At 36.6% G+C, this 12,577-nt stretch overlaps 2 protein-coding genes across 11 annotated transcripts in view; one reads left to right on the top strand and one right to left on the bottom strand.

Annotated features, from left to right (window-relative positions):
- The window catches only part of TMEM243 (transmembrane protein 243), a 31,142-nt gene extending 19,988 nt beyond the window's left edge, over positions 1 to 11,154 (top strand). For 5 of the 7 annotated variants that reach the window (XM_082398674.1, XM_082398672.1, XM_082398673.1 and 2 more), the window contains 2 exons: positions 668 to 772; positions 2,092 to 2,703. In XM_082398674.1, the coding sequence (XP_082254800.1) occupies positions 668 to 772; positions 2,092 to 2,214 (228 nt within the window). In that variant the 3' untranslated portion in view covers positions 2,215 to 2,703. Of the gene's footprint in view, positions 1 to 667; positions 773 to 2,091; positions 2,704 to 11,039 lie in introns of those variants that run through there. The other 2 variants (XR_014246512.1, XR_014246513.1) reach the window with 2 other exon arrangements.
- The window catches only part of DMTF1 (cyclin D binding myb like transcription factor 1), a 43,548-nt gene continuing 33,500 nt past the window's right edge, over positions 2,530 to 12,577 (bottom strand). For all 4 annotated transcript variants that reach the window (XM_082398316.1, XM_082398318.1, XM_082398315.1 and 1 more), the window contains 6 exons: positions 11,112 to 11,321; positions 8,255 to 8,340; positions 5,631 to 5,786; positions 4,703 to 5,080; positions 3,977 to 4,124; positions 2,530 to 3,824 (listed from right to left, as the gene is read on the bottom strand). In XM_082398316.1, the coding sequence (XP_082254442.1) occupies positions 3,715 to 3,824; positions 3,977 to 4,124; positions 4,703 to 5,080; positions 5,631 to 5,786; positions 8,255 to 8,340; positions 11,112 to 11,321 (1,088 nt within the window). In that variant the 3' untranslated portion in view covers positions 2,530 to 3,714. The remainder of the gene's footprint in view (positions 3,825 to 3,976; positions 4,125 to 4,702; positions 5,081 to 5,630; positions 5,787 to 8,254; positions 8,341 to 11,111; positions 11,322 to 12,577) is intronic.

Below are 12,577 nucleotides of genomic sequence, written 5' to 3'. Positions count from 1 at the left end.
AGCCACAACTACTGAGCCTGCGCGTCTGGAGCCTGTGCTCCACAACAAAAGAGGCCGCGATAGTGAGAGGCCCGCGCACCGCGATGAAGAGTGGCCCCCCCTCACCGCAACTAGAGAAAGCCCTCGCACAGAAATGAAGACATAACACAGCCAAAAATAAATAAATAAAAATTAAAAAAAAAAAAAAGAATGGGTAAAATGTTATATCTAAGGTAGAAAGAGAACTATAGGATATTAGAAACCTAATTTTTAGAATTTTTCATGTTAAGCAAAAACAGTTTTGGTTTTTTTTTTGCTGGAGTATTCAAAATAACAAAAAGTTTAGAACTTTTCAGTATAGTCATTAATCCTGGGGATGAGGTTTAAATGCTATCTAATCTTTGATAAAGAGGTTATTTTGAGGTTAGCCAGTTTTACTGTCCTGTGGTGGTTTGTCTCCTCTCATAAAGGAGGAAAAGGTTAGGAAGATTAAGTAGAAATACTGAAAGAAATAACACAATTGAAGGTATTTTAATATTTTATTAAATATTAACATTCCAGAAGGCAAACCTGGTGGTAGATATCGTTTTACAATGTGGAGCATTTTATACTATTACATTGCCTAAATGCCAGTCTAACCAAGTCTTAGAATTATTCCTGAGGCCTGACATAATTTCTCTTCATACAGGTAACGCTGATCAGTGCTTTTGTTTTCCCTCAACTACCTCCAAAACCGCTGAATATATTTTTTGCTGTCTGCATCTCTTTGAGTAGTATTACTGCCTGCATACTTGTGAGTACTATTTAGAATTTAAATTCAGTATCCTTGAGGGCTGAAGGTGCCTAGGGCAGAATTCCCAGCTCTGGTAGACAATCTGTATAAAAGGGTGTCTCTAATTATATGCCATCCCTCTCCCCCAAAGCCTGTCACAGTTCTCAATGTTAAATTGCAGGGGTTTTTTTTGAATCTGAGTTTACTTTTCTCCTAAATCCCAAAGTTGTAATCTTGTAACCCTAAAAGGAAACCCTGCTCCCTTGATAGCAAAAAAAAAAAAAAAAAAAAAAAAAGACTTAGGTCGCCAAAGATTTGATGTCATGTATTTAATTCATCTTCCTTCAAGAACTACATACAGAGCCCAACAGGCTTTGGGAAATGCCATTACTCCTCTGTTTCTAATAATTTCAAAACTAGTCTGTTTTAATCTTTGAGCTTTATCTCCCCAAATAAAAGTAATTAACACCAAAATCTCTTTGCAAACCTAAAGCTACAGTTGTACCCTTTTCACAAGAATGTTCAATTTTACTACAGAGAAGCCTTTCTTTTAGGTAAAGAAATAAAGATGGTGGTGGACTCCCAGTTAGGTATTTGCCAAGTGTTCGGTCATTTCATTAGTTGGCTGTTGTTTTCATTTCCCTTGAGGAGAGGCAGAATCAAAACAGTAAACTTTTTTTTTTTTTTTCCTTCAAAACAGTAAACTCTTAAACATAATTGTTCTGACTCACATAAGGCTTTGTGCTTATCTGAGTTAAAATTAAACCAGAGGACATTTCCCAGATTCAAACTCAATGATTCTGCTATATTCCTATGACCTGAGGGAAGAATTGGCCCATCCCACTTTGAGAGCCTTGGGAAAAAAGCTACCAGAGATGCTCTCCTCCCACTCCCAGCCAGAAGTGACTGACAGTGATCTAGTTTAAACCAAATACATGCACGTGTGAAGCCCTAGTTTTGTTGGCAGTTTGAATCAGTTAAAGGAATTAAAAAGTTGTCCTCCCTTCCAGTACCTAAAAGAGCTGTACGTTTTACTCAAATATATTTAAAATATCTGTTCTTGGATGACCTGCCAAATGACTGTGGACTCTTGGTTTAAACATTGAACAGAGTTAACTGAGAATGCAGGAATAAAGTATGGTCTTGGATATAGAAACTCAGTTGGTACCACTTGAATTATAAAGAATAAGAATAAAATTCTGGCTGCATTAGTCTCAAAATTTAGGGGGAAAAAGTATATATGGATGAAATTGGTCACAGTGGAAAAGAATTAGTTGTATTTAAAATTTTTAATATTCAGCCCAGTGCTATTACTTAAACTTTAATTCTTCTTCTTTTAGATCTACTGGTATCGACAAGGAGACTTAGAACCGAAATTTAGAAACCTAATTTACTATATCTTATTTTCTATCATCATGTTATGTATATGTGCAAATTTGTACTTCCATGATGTGGGAAAGTGAGTCTGCCAAGGAGAAATACTTACCAGGTCTCTTCATCAAAGCTATATATTTGGACTTGAATAAGAACTGGATAAGGTATGCTGAACAATCTCCTGCATAAGTCTGATACATGATTTTCATGTTAATTGTAAATCTAAATTCCCTCTTGCAGGGGAGACATATCCTAGATCACTTTGCTTTTTCTTTAAGGAGCTGATGTTGCACTTAAACATTCCCCCTTAAAGCTCAAACAGCACAAGTCATTTTCACTTTTGAAATTAAAATTTTTTATAATGGAATTGCATGGCGAAAGGCTATGTAACAAACAATCTTGCATTTTAAGACAAATACTCTTTTATTTCTGTTAAACTGAATATACAATTATTGTTCCCTAGGCAACCAACTTTTGCTTATAACTACAATTTCACGTTAACAAAAAACACAGACGGTGAAAAGACAACTTTGATTGTGTAGATCTAATTACAATAATAAATAAAATAATTTATACAAGTTTTTTTTGACTTTTCTATAGGGGTCATATTCATTAAAGCCCTAGAGGCTAATTTTGGCTTAACCTTCTCTGGTATAGGAATGACTCTTGATTTGTTTCCTTTCATTACAGAAGCAAATTTTGTTTTTTTAAATTGCCTGAGAGGGAGAAGTTATATCAAACCCCCATCAGTTAATGCACTAAGTGAACGGAAAACTCTGATCCTCTCCTCAACTATTTCCTGGGTAACTTATATAGCAAGACATGTCATAAAAGGTCATGGCATAGGACAGGCAACTTTACTTCCTTTCCCATTTAGTTTTACTTCAAAGTGCTAACTTTGTAAACTGATGACAGTGGGTTCTGAGGGGGTGAAAACTCTTAGCTTCTCGTGAATTTTGTCTTCCTACTCTCATCCATGTTAAAACAAACAAGCCTGTAGTGAATTTTCTTAACTCTCTTAATGCTTTCCTCTTTGCCCAGCCTAAATCAGCTCCCACTGCCAGCAATGGGTAAACCAAAAGTAACCACCACACCCCAAGTCTCAAACTATTTAGAAGATAATCTTTGTGGAGAAGGTCACTGGTAAGCTCTAGACCATGTTGATGTAACTTCTCTGAAATATAAACAGGCCTATTTGAGACTGGATAGAGTGCCATGTCTGATCTTTAGAGATGAATATTACTGCTTTTAAAACAGCAGTTAAGCTTTGGTGATTTTAAACTTCTCTCAGCTAAAGTGAATGAAATTCCCTGCTGACAAGTAACACTAATCACTAGGATCTCTACAGTTAAGAAAGACCCCAGTGCTCCAACTCAACTACACTCTGTCATAAGACTAGACCTCAGATGATATATTTAAAGGAGGTAAAAAGTCATAGCAGCAACACTGTATGTGGCTTGAGCACTGTAGCTATTTAAAAGCCAGAGGAATGGTAAATTAAGCCTCTTGGGGGTTGCTCCTATTTCTTTGGAGATGTTGTAATTAACAGTGTGGCTTCTCTGCCTGAACTACCTGTTCCTAAGAATTACCTAATGACAGTTTACCAAATCCTCAACATCTTTTGAGTCTTCTGAAACAGGACTGCCCAGAGATGATCCAGTGATGTTTGATTCTTCTCGATGATGTTGGAATATGGGATCTGTAATGAGATAAGTTTCAAGTTAATCTTAAATGTATATATCCTCTAATCCATGTCAAGAATTTAGAGTCAGTGTTCTTCTACCAAAGTGAAAATTTAACAAGAAGATTTCCGCCTTAAGATTTATCAGGCACTCGAGGGAGTTACAGTACCTGTTAGTGTTGTCAAAGGCAAGACAGATTCAGTATCTATAACATCAGATGTCTGGATAAAGCCATGTGGTGAAGGAACGATAAGTATCGTTTCATCATCAATTGTTGTTTGATCAACTTGTTCTTCTATGGTAGGAGACCCTAAATCCTAAGTAATAATAATTAAAAAAATGAGATTCTGTCTCATATTCCTTATTAGTTTTCCTTAAGTCCCCAAACACATTTAGGCTTGAAGGGACTTAACTTTCAAATATTATCCCACTTTAAAGTTAAAATTAAAAGAAATCAAAGTTAAGGTCTTAAAATGGACAAAAGTGATAACCTCATACTCCAATGTATTACATACTAGCAAAAAATAATTTAAAAGAACCAGTTCAGTTATAGGTCCTGAATACAGAAGAAACAATGCTGTAGCACTGTGGGATGAGGTTCCTACACTGAACCACAAAGACCTGTTACAGACCACCCTCAGGAAAATGCTTCCACGGGTTCCAACAAACATTTCTCGGTCTATAGGGGGTGGAGAAGGAAAGGTTTTAGTGAGGAACTGTGGTAAAAGCAACACTGCTGGTTGAATGATACTTCAGGTCACGTAGGGGTCTGTGCTTTATTTTGTGTGTCTAAAGAAAATAGGAGGTACTGAGGACATCTTTCCATAATTAATTTCTAGGCTTTTCCCAAACTGCAGGTTTGAGGCTTAAGGCTATTTCCTTAAGTGCAACTTACCTCAGTAACATAAGCCCGGGCTAAAGGGGAGGGTGCGTCCTCTTGTTTAAGGTGGGTGTCAGAGATTTCCTCTTCTGTTCTGACCATAACACTGTTCATCAGTTCTGTGCTATTTTGGTCACTGAATCTGGATATATGAGCATCGTTAAATGACGGCTCTACAGTAATCTTAGGCTGATGAATTTCATCTGGGAAAGTGTCTGCTTCTAGGGCATCTGGAGGCTCAGGAAAATCAGATGAGTGAATATCACCATCCACTGTCAGTTCTGCTTGGGATATGGAAGAGGTGATGTCTTCTGTGGCAACTGTCTGAATGATGACTCTTGGTGTGTGACACTGCACTGTGACGTTGTCACTTGTGTTCAACAAATGTTCTGGCTATAAAATGTTAAAGAAAACGATCAGTGGCAAAATGAAAAAGTACCCACCAGACTAAAGTTATAGACAACAAATGATATTTATAAGTGGTACCCTATTGTCCCCTCCATGCCTCTCTCTCACCTCTGGAACTTCAGTGTTCTTATCACTGTTTTTCTAGAACCCCTATTCTTTACACACTGGGGCCTCCGCTCTCATAATATCCCTTTTCCCCTAACGGAAGTCCATGTCATGTAAGGAGACCCAGGGAAGGAGGGATGTACCCCGGTGAAGGTGTAAAACATTGCTCCTGGAACAACAGTGGTAGGAAGAATTGTTTAAATAAATGGACTACATTAGTATTGGCTCTTATATTTTGTATCAACTAATCCTGGTCCCTAACAGGTATCGATACTAAAGTGTTTGAACGGAGCTCAAAATTTATTTCCCCCTCCCCCACGATACTGTAATTGAAGGCACATGAGCCCCTCTCGGGTGGTACTTATCAGTTAGCGAGTCTTTTCTACAGAAACTAGAAAACTCAAGAAGGAGTTTAAGTGAGGTGACCTACAGATAAAGCATGAACAATGATCTGTTCAGGAGAGGCGGGAGCAGCAGCCGCCAGGGTTACTGTGGGGCCAGCAGTCAGAGTTAGGGGAAGACCTTGGCTCGAGCTTGTCTGAAGTAGGTAGGTGCCTGGAGTGCCAGTAGGCTGTAAATGGAAAGACTGAAGGAAAAAGAAAAACAAGATCAACACAGGTGCGCCAAACCACTGAGTACCCATTAAGTCTAGCTTGACATCCAAAACGGGGACTTTAATTTACTAGCCACAAATGTACTTACCAATCATGAAGGGGCAAATAATAAAATGAAGGGTATAATATTCTGGACTATTCATCTGTTGTAAGTCATTTCTCGGCCTGCAGGTTTAACAAAGGAAAGGCTTGATCCTACTCTTCACTCCCTGTATGTCTATGGTCTGGTCTCAGCTATCTGTTTCAGGTCCAAGACATGGTCTCATAAGCCATTGTTTCTAGCACAGTAATTCAGCATGCCTCGTCTTCCCTCTTTATCCCTTCTCTGTAGCACATAAAAACTAGCAGTCTCCCAGTTAAAAAAGCTTCACATTTTCCAAAAGGCACTATGGCAGTGTTTACTTACTTGAATAGATTTTTTTCATAGTATAATTTTAGGAAATTTTTTTATGTTCAGAGAAAATGTATAGAAATAGCAATTAGTGTTCGTTGAGAGAAAAAGCTCCTAACTGAAAAGCCGGTTCACTGACAGTACGTTTATCTTTTGAGATCTTTTATGAAAGTGTAACAAAACTATTGAACAACAACACATGTTTCACAACCATAAGCTTCTACGTGATAATCTGAGTTTGGTCTATCCTAACACTATGAAGGAAAAGTTTTTGCACTTAGAATAGAGCTGGAAGTTAAAGTCATATAGCCTGGGTTCTTTAGTCTGATGTGGTCTTGTGGACTTAGGCCACAACAGCGCTCCTGGCTACTGACTCACTGAATCTAGGTTTCTTTGATGCTAAAGCAGAGATAGTAACTACTTCTCATGGAAAGGATTGTTGAGGATTAGAAATGATTGTGACTGTGCCTGGCACACACTGGGGACTCAACTCACTTTTTTCCCTCCCGCTCTATAAAAGTTTTCCTAAAGGTTGTATTTATTAATCACATATGATCAGGCAGTATAATAAATACTTTACATGTACATGTATGTCATATACATGTATTTTATTTAATATGCTTAAATACATTTAACGTTCATAAGTTTTTGAAGCTGAGGCACTATTATCATGTTTTATTTATAAATAAGAGTCTCTAAATATTTGATTGTGACCCTGTAAGTTAAAACCTGAACACATACCCTAAATACATGTGTATATATTGTTTATTTGGCCGGGGGAAAGGGAGGGTGAGGTGGCAAAAAATGTAAAGCGAAGTTCTGTTTTCTACCTGTGGCAAATGGTCTTCTTACACATCCGTATTTTGGAGACCAATGGATTAGGAAACCGAGGCTTAACTTAAGCAAGTGGCCTAGTAGGAGTTCCAAAAGAGAACCTTTTGCTAGGTGGGCCATTCCTATGAGATTTGGCTTTGGATAGGATAAATAAACTCTTGCACTAATACCCCTTATGTTCTTCACAGCAAATAAATCTTGACATAATTTAAATAAAATATACTTTATATTTTCTTCATGAAAAATGAGCTAATAATTCTGGGTTTACCTATTTTAGAAAGCAGGGAAAGAATTGGGGCATTTTTCTTTTCAATTTTCATCACCACCCCTCCAAGGAATTACATTTAAATTAGCAGTCATGCCCCATCTCTCCCCAAAACGTCTTAGCATAGTTAACCCCTAATCTATTTTCTGTCTCTACAGATTTGCCTATTTTTGACGTTTCAGATAAATGGGAGTCGTACACTATATATTTTGTGTCTAATTTCTTTCACTTAGCATAATGTTTTCAAGGTTCATCCTCGTGGTAGCATATTTTTTACTGCCAAATAATCATTTGTATGGCTGCAGCACATTTTATTTACCCATTTATCAGCGGATGGACATATGAGTTGTTTCTGCTTTTTAGTTGTTATGAACATTCATGTACAAGTTTTTATGTGGACATATATTTTCACTTCTCTTAGGTATACCTGGGATTAGAATTGGTAGGTCATATGGTTACTATATGTTTAACCTTTTTAGGGATTGCAAGATTCTTTGCCTAAGTGGCTATATCATTTATGACTAGGACTTTTAAATCCTCTATCCCCCAATGGGCTAGTACAGTGTTTACTGACTGTCGTTAAATAATTCATTCCATAAACTTTTCCTCAAATAACCAATATGAACTTTTTGAGTATATATTTGTTTATGACTCAATAAAAATACATAGCATGTACCCTACTTGTTAGCACTGTCATTTTCATCTATAAAAAGAACATATTATTGGTTTATATACAGATGAAAAAAAAAGACTAATTATAAAAGTGGAAGTCTGATTTATGTTGTCTTGTAACCATCTTGGCTGTCAAAGCCATGGATATAGTTACACTTAATGACAATCAGGTTAACTTTTACATTTCATTTGCCTATATAACATTTCTAAAACTGATACCAACTGATCTTTCTTATGCATAAAATGGCCAATATCTGCTTTTTAAAGTAGTTACTCACTGGAAGAATCTCAAATGTCTGTAGTGTTCCACTGTTTAGTGTTATTGTTTCCGAGTCAACAGTAGCAGCAGGGGAGTCTGCTGAAGCTGTGGTAAGAACAAGGACAATAAATAAACACTTTGTAAATATAAATTTTCTTAGTGTACTCAATTAATTATGAGGGCAATCTCATATTGAATAATTTGCCTAGAAACCCAAAGTCATTTAAATTTCTTATAAGAGATAAGAAATCTAATGGACTTGTCTGGGATGGCATAGATATAAGGGTCAGCCAACCATGACCCACAGCCAAATCCAGCCCACTATCAGTTTTTATAAATCAAGTGTTATAGGAACACAGTCATTCCTGTTCGTTTATGTATTTTCTATGGTTGCTTTTGCACTACGAGGGCAGTTGAGTAGCTATGACAGAGACAATATTTGCTAACCCCTGCTATAGATCATAAAATACTTCTAATGTTAGGAAGTAAGAGGAATACACTAAGGCTAACCTGCAAAGAGACAGGAACTTGATAAAAAAGTAAGTTTTACTGGACCTTCTGGTAAGAAGTATAAATGTCTGGAATATATAGGTGTCCTATAACACTAGGCTTTAGTTGTAGTGACATCACTTCTGGCAATGTAAACCGGGGCAAATAACTTACTTTAACCCAAACTAATGTTCAGAGACTTTATCTGCCCTGTCTACCTCATATAGTTGTTGTGAGGATCAGAAACATGAAATATATATAGTTTCAGATGACCGTACTAGGGAGACTAAATAGCACTTCAGAGATCAGACAGTATAATCTCTTTACAGATATGTCAGCTGAGGCTCAGACTTGATCAGTGTCTGCTCAAGGTTATACAGAACTAGGGCTAATGAGAAGAAATGTGATCTCTTTTGGTGTTTTCAGTCCCACCTGTAGGTAAATCTATGTGAAAAATGATCTGAAATTGACTTTTAATGTATAATGTTTGTTAGTTTATTATACTCTGACTGTAATGCTTCTCAGTTTAAAAGAAATGCACTGAATTCATGTTAGTTCTCTTACTATTTGATGGATTCTTAAGATCATACCTAGAATAATTTGAAGTGATTTCAGATAAATAACCTAAATGAAAGGTAAGCAAATTATGGCTGGAGACAAATGTGGCTCAAGGCTAAGAATGGTTTTTACATTTTTAAAGGATTGTTTAAAAACAAAAAGAAAATTCCATAGAGATCTATGTGGCCTGCAAAGCCTAATATATTCATATTTACTGTTCTGGCCCTAAAGTTTGCTAATCCCTGACCTCTAACCTAAAGGAAGAAACAATTGTGAGATTTTAGCCCGAATGCCAAGAATAATGGGTATGTTGTTAAACTCTTAATATACTCACATTTCTTGCTGGAAGAAATAAAATTATTCTAGTACTTAAAAAAAAAAAAAAAGCCATGCTGTGAACGATATTAAGGTACCATTTATAAAATGTTTGCTATTTTCCCAATAAGTATTGTCAACCCAATAGCCAAGGAAAATTGTAACATTCTCCATGCACAAAAAATTTTTAGCCAACAGGAGCTCTCACATTTATGGTGGACTAGTAATTTCAGTTGCTTTGCAATGCTCAAGACTACCAAACAAAACAAGCAGGGCTAAAGAAAATAAATTCTTCATGCTTTACTGCACTGGTAGAAAGCTAAAGCAAATAACCAAATTTAAATTAGAACTTTAAGAATAAGACAAGCATAATTAATTTAAACATCAGAAATATAGGTTTGTTGTTTTTTTTTTTTTTTTTTTTGGTCTGTTTGTTTTTTGCTGTGCTGCGCAGTTTCTGGGATTTTAGTTCCCTGACCAGGGATTGAACCCACTCCCTGGGCAGTGAGAGCACGGAGTCCTCACCGCTGGACTGCCATGGAATTCCCAGAAATACAGTGTTAATAATGCCAATAAGTGGCCCAGTGATTCTCAGATGGGATCATAGAGTATATATGAAAATCTGCAGGGTATTTGTATTTGTCATACTGACTGGAAAGCACGGTTGGCATTTTGTGGGTGAGGTCAGGGGACCCTAAACATCCCGCAATGTGCAGGAGGACATCCCTGCCAAGAAAGAACTGTCCCACCTAAAATGCCAATAATCCCCTGATTGAGAATAACACCAAGTGATTGATAAACTCTTGGCAATGGCCTTTCCATAGGCAAATAACATTATGTAGGGGAAAAAAAGTGAGGTAAAAGTGAAAAATAATATGGTTCAGAGAATTTTATCCTCATTCCTTTCCTGTCCCTCTGTAATGGAAAGGGAGAAAGATCAACTTGGCTTAGATCTTAGGAAATAAATTTCCTTTCCCTATAACTATCACTGGGCTCTCATCTCATTAAGCACAAAAAAAATGTCACAGGCTAAGGAGAAGAGAGGGGTAAACAGAACAGTTCCCGTAGGACACTGGTTCTTTACTCTCTGAAGAAAATGTTTTTCAACCTCACCAAAACCCACGTCTTCTACATTTCACTTCAAATCCATTCTTCATTTGTGTGTCTTCTGGTGAATTACTACAAATGATGTGCCATCCTAGGGACTCTATGTCTTTGCTTAGTTGACTGTATTTTAGGTAGTTTTCTATTAACCATTAATTCTTTATAACACCTAGAAAGTAAGATGATTTAAAATGGTTTATAATGGCTGGGCAGTGGGTTATCAGTCTTTCCTGTCACACATTCATCCTTTGTGCAAATATTAATCAAGCTAATAAACATAAAATGCCTTAGATCTCCTTTAATTTCTCAACTTGGATAAATTTCTGTCAACATTCTAGAAGACTGAAAGGTGTCAGAGCCATTAACGAAATCATATAGTTCAAACAGCATGGAGTCTGGATGTTACTTACAGACATGGGTGATCTGGACTGGAATCTGCAGGGCCGTCACGGGGCTTGGAGACATGGCTGTATTGTCTTCCAGGCGGGCAACTCTGATCTGAACATGCTGTACGCTGGAATTGGAATTACTGTTTGGAACTCCAGATCCTGATTTATTCTCCAAAAGCGTTGGGTTGTTTTTTTGATTCTCATGTAACTGTTTAAGACCTTTTATCAAGACTGAAGGGAGATGGGTAGACAAAAAGAACATTGATTCTCCGACAGACCACCATCTAAGCAGCAAGGGAGGTGGGGGGTAAGGAGGGAAAGTATTTGGAATAAATAATTGTATACTGGATATGTGATCTTACCAAAATAACAATAAAAATATTTAAAAACTACAACCTGTCTGGAAATTTTTGGAAACATCCGTCAAAAGAGATTAAAAAAATTCATAACATGATACTGTTTTTGCCATCAAAGATGAATTAATAGCCATTGTAAGGAACATGGAAATAAGACATTTTCTATGCCCTAGGACTTCTTGATAAAATTCTTACTATTTAGGGAGAATATTGGTAATGCTAATTAACTTATTTTCATTCAGCAATGAATAGTCTACTACTCTCCCTCCCCCAACCCTGGGCACTTTTTAGCCACTGCAAGAACATAATCAGTTGGCTGTGAGTCTAACTTACAACTCCAGAGTAGCAGCTGAACTTTTCCAAACGGTATGCAACTGCCTTGAGTTCTTGTACAGGAAAGCCAACTCCTCTACTAATCATGATAAACTACATCAATCCTCTCAGGTAATGCTGCAATCTGGCTGGGTTCATGTTACATTAGTATTCATTCACTCTCCTGGTTATACCAGAATTTATAATTTTTAAAATGTAATATAAATTTATAACTGGGTATTTAAAGAAAAAAAATCACATTTTCATCAAGCCAAATTCCTCAGCATTTAATTTTCCTTTGCAAAAATGGAAGTTGGAGCACTATACCAATGGGAGGGAATCTGATTACCTAAATCACACAGACTCTACAATTTAGTTCCGTGTCTAAGAACAAAGCAGACAGTGAAGTGGAAAGTATGCTATATCTCACTTAAGCAAACCTAAGATATCTAGATTTACATAACAAATGAAATTAGAAATTTGCAAGCTTTTGTTCTACAAAATACATCACCACAGAATTTCTCTAACTCAGTTAAGATATCTGAAATTATTCAATTCGTAAAAGTTGATTTAAATGTAAGTTCTTACATCTTTGTATACAGTGAAAATATACATGTAAAATTTATTTCCTCTTCATAGTTTATGTGAGAGGATAAGAATGTGTGTAGATGTGTATAGTTTATCTTTGGTGCTTTGAGAATTATAAATCATATCAACTCTTCTCAGGGGAAGACAGTTACCCAAAGAAATAGGGCAGAGGTTGAAGTAAAAACCTACTATGATTCATATCTCTTCAGCTGAGGCAAAGAACTTCTAACC

This window comes from Balaenoptera borealis (assembly GCF_965194805.1).
Source record: "Balaenoptera borealis genome assembly, chromosome: 7".
Lineage (NCBI taxonomy): Eukaryota > Metazoa > Chordata > Mammalia > Artiodactyla > Balaenopteridae > Balaenoptera > Balaenoptera borealis.
Note: the sequence above shows the minus strand (reverse complement) of the source record. Positions and strands in the feature narration are given on the sequence as shown.